The sequence below is a fragment of the Mizuhopecten yessoensis genome, unplaced genomic scaffold (assembly GCF_002113885.1).
Source record: "Mizuhopecten yessoensis strain PY_sf001 unplaced genomic scaffold, ASM211388v2 scaffold10649, whole genome shotgun sequence".
Taxonomy (NCBI): Eukaryota; Metazoa; Mollusca; class Bivalvia; order Pectinida; family Pectinidae; genus Mizuhopecten; species Mizuhopecten yessoensis.
The window spans coordinates 353059-359088 of record NW_018408652.1 but is presented as its reverse complement, the minus strand read 5'-3'; the positions used below and the strand labels follow the sequence as shown (position 1 = coordinate 359088).

General features: G+C 36.2%; 1 protein-coding gene across 1 annotated transcript in view; it reads left to right on the top strand.

Annotated features, from left to right (window-relative positions):
- Positions 1-689: 689 nt before the first annotated feature.
- The window catches only part of LOC110461670 (fatty acid desaturase 2-like), a 79406-nt gene continuing 74065 nt past the window's right edge, over positions 690-6030 (top strand). Inside the window, exons 1-2 of the mRNA XM_021515242.1 lie at positions 690-1072; positions 2991-3237. Of these exons, the coding sequence (XP_021370917.1) occupies positions 3064-3237 (174 nt within the window). The 5' untranslated portion in view covers positions 690-1072; positions 2991-3063. The remainder of the gene's footprint in view (positions 1073-2990; positions 3238-6030) is intronic.

Below are 6030 nucleotides of genomic sequence, written 5' to 3'. Positions count from 1 at the left end.
TCATATGCCTTGGACAGATCCATCAGAATGGCAGCAGCATATTTGATACCGTCCAAGGCCATTCGCCACTCTTCAGTGAGTGCTATCAGTGATGACTGACAGCTGTATCCACGACTGAAAGCTGAGAGGAAGGGATAGAAAATACTGCTGAAGTAGCCCTCAAGTTGCCCAACCATAGACCTTTCATTTTTTTTGGAAATAGTCGGTAAAATGCTCACTGTTCTATACGTTTTTTTGCTTAAAGGGTTCTCCTTTTTAAAAATAGGGGTAACCCTAGCAAGCTTAAGTTGGTCTGGAAAATAGCCTTTAGATAAGCCCATGTTAACCAAGTTTGTAATAGGTATTGCCATAACATTACTGGTGAGATGAAGAACCTTAGGAGATATACAATCTAAACCTGTTCCGATTTTCTTTATATATTTCATCAGGTCTCTATAGCTGTTGTATGGTCCCGCCATATATTAATTCCACGCATCTTATTTAGTCATTATATACAAAACGGCAGAGTACGTTACGCCTGGCAATACCAATAGCAGTCTAGCGATGACTGGGTGGTGTAATACTTTAGTCCGTGTACCGTTACATATGTCGGATTGTGTTCTCTATCATTTCAGGGCGTGGCCGTGAAGTAGGCGGTTATAGCAACAGGGGAGAGAACTCGCACTATATTCAGAAAGGTTTCGTAAGAACTTCCGTTTTTAAATGTAACATTTTTGGGTATAAATACTGTCGGACCTGCAAATTATGCAGGCTTTGTAAGGCTTTATCAAGGAAAAGCAGCATCAGATTACTAAGTCCGACATTAGTTGATAAACGAACAACTGTGGTCCGAGCAGCAGGGACCCAGACTACCGGTTGAACTGTTTAAACTAATGCGGAAGTAAAAAAATAAACGCGCGGCCCCAACTAGGCATAGGTAAACTTTGTGGTAACCACGGCTGTGATTCATGTGTGTGATATACATGGTTGAGTGGTCAATACCGGGTAAATCATACGAGCATTACCTGTATCTCTGTAACGACGACACAACACTATACAGTCTACAGCGAAAGTGATGAGCTGCCAGTAACAGGTGAGACAACTATCATTTTATCATTTGTTTGGCTGTACCCGCGTTATTTAACATGCAGGTTTATATAAGAGTTGCCGTGCGTTCGCTAACATGATATAGCCGGGGTGTGCCTCGCCTTATATTCTGTACACCTTACGTAACTGAAAAATGTCGTTTACTTAAACAAGTACTTGAATGCGGGTGTTCTACGTCCTTCTTTTTCGAATGACGACTGACAAGTGCCGGCACGAGCTAGAAAAAACATTCACACGTATACGTAGATCACTCACAGATCACTTTTACCGCTGCACATAATACTCGAAAGACGGTGTTGCAGAATATCTAGATAGATAGATACCGTCTTATCGATCAGGTGATGATGATTAGCCAAAATATCGACTGATAAGGGTTGACAATGTTTCATTATTTTGGACAATTAATTTAATTCTTTTTAATTCTTCAATTAAATTGTCGCACGTTATATAATTCAACAGAAATGACAACATTTAAAAAAAAACATGATTGTTTAGGCATACTTGCCAACCCTCGATCCCTAGTTAGCAGTTTAGGAGGGAGATATGCCAGATTTTTAACCCTTTAATTTAGAATTTTTAACCAGTGAATTTGCTAAACTATTCCTATATTTTAAGATCTTATGAATTCATTAGAAAGAACAACTAAAAATATATCATTTCAAAGGGTTATTTGGGCTCTAGGAGGGGTAACGGGTTGTTTCGCCCCAAATCCTGTTTGCCCTAAGGGTTGTTTCGCCCCAAATATAAAAGACTAAGAAGACTTAATTTGTGACTTAAAACAAATAAGAATAAAAAGAAAATACCAAACAATGTTTCGCCCTAAAAAAAGAACCGTAGGGGGTATATATACACAATTTATTGAGGTTTTAAATTTGAGAGTTCAGAATCTCCCCCATGAAAATCTCCAAGAGTTGGCAAGTATGGTTTTGGTAATTTCATTGGGCTTGTGTCAGTGTATCATCATGAATGAAATTTGTCATGAGCTGGTTTTTATCCTCAAAAAAAAAGATGGATGGAAGCGGTTTGATAATCCTGTATCAGGAACAAATGTAACTTTGACAATTAGTGGAACTATTGAAAATGTTATTGATTTTGGTATTAAAAGTGACGCACTAAACACATACTGAACACATACTTGAACTTCTGATGTATCCATATGTGGTGACTTATTATCAAGAAAACTTTGAGGAAATGTATCTGGAATCATGCTGTTATTGACTGAGTGCACGAGGTAAGTCTGGCCAGCCGAGTACATTTTATTATGTAGGTCAATATAATTATTTTGTACAGATACTATAAAGGTGAATTAACCTTCAGTCAGCATTTTTGGCTTTGTAGTTTAAGTAGTCATATTATTATCAGTCAGCCTTTTTGGCTTTGTAGTTTAAGTAGTCATATTATTATCCAATGACAATACTAGTTATCTTTCTGGACATTTGTAACATTTCCTTACAGTTTTCTAGTTAACACAAATGTATTAGGTGACTCATGCATTAATAGTATTCAAAGTTGTGCATGTACAACAATCCTGTGTTCACCAATTGTCATGATATACTTTTTTCTTTATACTTGATAACCAACTGCTTCAAGACCCACATTGTTTTTAACAGTTAATGATTTATAATAGTTTACTTCTAGATATTGGGAGTATCTTTTAACCGTCTTTCTAAGTCTGGGAAATGGTAAGTCTGTCCTATGTCTGGGTAAGAGTAAGTCTATCCATTGTCAGTGTTTTTTACCTAAATTTTACAACAGCCTGTTCCTTTATCATTTAGGAAAAAATAGCATTGTTTTTATTGAAAATGAGGATATGTTTTTCATTTTTTATTTATTTTTGGAAAATAAGGTACTTTTTAGCTAGGGGAAACAGCCTGAATTTGACTGTATAGTCTTTGTTGTTGCAGGTAACTAAATGCAATTCAAGGAACCTGCAGTAAACTAGGATAACCAGTGTCAAGGTCAGGAGATCTAAAGGGTATGGGTCGTGGAGGGAAGCGGGGAGAACTGAGTTGGAGTGAGGTTCGGGAACACAACAAACGCAATGATAAATGGCTGGTGATTGAGGGACAGGTGTATAACATAACTAACTGGGCAGGCCGCCACCCTGGAGGCTCCCGAGTGATCAGTCACTATGCAGGACAGGACGCCACGGTAAGGACATCGTCAATTCATCTGCAATTTTTTAAGTAACAATTTCCAACTATATGAATGCAATAACAACAATTTCACAAGCAGAGTTCCTTGCTAAAGAAAAACATCTATGTTTTTGCATTGTCAACAAATGTTGTTCTTGGTTTTTTTCTGGTAGGTATGCTGCCTCTGGAAGCTCTACTTTATCTTTATCCAATAGAACATAAACAGTCAATGTCTAGGCTTATAATGATGGGGCAACAAATAAACTTTATTAGTCTTCCACTTCACCGTGTGCTTACCAGAGGGGACAGTCTTGAAGGTGTCCACTTCACCGTGTGCTTACCAGAGGGGACAGTCTTGAAGGTGTTAAATTTGAATGTCAGAGTAATGTTATTGTGCCTGATATATAGCATAACTGTCTTACCTCTAAATGGTATAACGTAGGTATACAGTTTAGTACTGACATACAGCCGTCATACAGCCACGTATTGTCAGTAAAATAAGTTTGGTGGTACAATGCATGATCACAAGTTGTCCTTGCTAAACCACTGGTGATTCATCATTGGTGTTCGTTTCTTAAAGTCCACATATTCCATACTTAAAAAAACCCCACCAACAAACATTAAATATAAGTCACTTTATTTTACACAAACATTTTTATACAATAATGGCATGACCTCAAAGTTGATTTTTGGTGTAACATATATGGCCAGTGAATAGTGACCATTGAATTTTACGGGCCAACTATACTGCACACCTTTCCAAACCAATTTGAATGCTTTGTAAAAGCATTGTGTGTACCCTTTTGAAGCAAATTGTGTCATTCATGTAAATGTAGAGATGTAAAATGTTATAAATAGATAAAAACACTGTATAAATCTGGAAGGCCTGTCTATATATCTGGTAGGCATGTCTGTATATATCTGGTAGGCCTGTCTTTATAAATCTGGTAGTCCTGTCTGTATATATCTGGTAGGCCTGTCTATATATCTGGTAGGCATGCCTGTATATCTGGTAGGCGTGCCTGTATATCTGGTAGGCCTGTCTGTATATATCTGGTAGGTCTGTCTGTATATATCTGGTAGACCTGTTTGTATATATCTGGTAGACCTGTCTAGATCTGTATATATCTGGTAAACCTATCGGTATAGATCTGGTAGGTCAGTTTGTATATATCTGAAAAACCTGTCGGTATAGATCTGGTAGGGCTGTCTGTAAATATCTGGTAGGCTTGTCTGTATATATCTGGTAGGTCTGTCTGTAAATATCTGGTAGGCCTGTCCATATATCTATATATTTTGAGACTGATTGGATAAACAACATGGGTGACAGGCAGCCCTCTCGGATTTTGATAGTGAAGGTTTGTTATCGCGGAAGTACCAGAGGGATCTTTCTCAAATTTTATATGTAGGTTCCCCTTGTTCCCTTGTTGTGCAGAAGTGCCTGAAATGGACGGTCACCTGCTCGCCAATGGCAGTTAAAGTCTTGTTCGAGAGACCAAAAGTTGTCAAAAGTGAGTTAGTCACTGACCCAACAAAAACAGTTTGGGCGACTGTTGAAAAATTAATGAATAAAAGAAATTATAGTCCCTTCCACATTAAGGTCATTGGAGTGTATTGATAAACAGAAACAGGAAGTACATCCCTAGTTGAATAACCAATGTAGGGAGACAGCATCACAATTTCCGCAAATTCTAATGTTTAATATTAAATTGATGAATATTGTATGTTTATTATTGACAGAACAGTGTGTTCTCTCAATATTAAAGTAGTTCAAAGCAATCCAGGCATTAATTCAGGTTTTTTTTTATCAATGAGTCACATGTGTCCATTTTTCTGTACTTCAGGAAACCGGCTACCTATTTCACTACTGTGAAGTTTTTCAAGAACGATAACTCTTACCTGCAATTACTATATGTGTATATGGTTTTATTATAAAATGTCAATTTTTATATCGTGTATAGAGAATTAATTTTACACAATTTCAGCATTTATTAAATTGATATACATTTATGCAATACTGATATATGTCAGTATCATTTTTATTGACATATTATTTTGTAAAAATATTGTGTCTTTCATTTTTTTTTTCAAAATTCACTCCTTTTTACATAAATTTCCATTTAAAATCCTTAAAATTCTGACAACCTTTATTTTTTTTGTGGCAGAAAATTTTCTTTACTTTAAAGCAATATAACTACAAAATTTGAAGAAATTCTACTGAGAAATGGTGACACAATCCTATTACCTTAACTGGGGGGCAGTACATTTTTCAGTTGTCATTACATCGATTTGAATCGAACTGTCTGTGAGTTAAAAATTCTATATAAATACTGCCAGGGTATGTAATGTTTTATTCTGTTTTACATATTACAAACATTGTCATGTTATATGTAATTTAAATGTGCTGAAGCATTGTTGTGTTAAATGCTGTGGAAATATTTCTTCCCAAAATTATTTGGGCATAAGTGATATTTCTCAAATTTGATATGTAGGTTCCCCTTGATCCCTCGTTGTGCATGTTATATTTGGAGACTGATCATAAAAACAAATGGCTAAAGGAAGAACTAAACAGATCTTTCTCATATTGCATTGACCATTCTATTTCTTTCACATTAAGTACTGTACTAGTAAATATGTGAAATGACAAACTCACTTTGAAGGTTGGCTTTCATACACATCAGTATTAAGTTTAGATCAAAAGTTACCTCAAGGTGCATTAACTGTTAACATGACTCGATCAAACAAATTAGAGGAAAGAAGAGAAAAGATCAAACTGACAAAGAACTAATGAAGATGGTACAATGGTGGG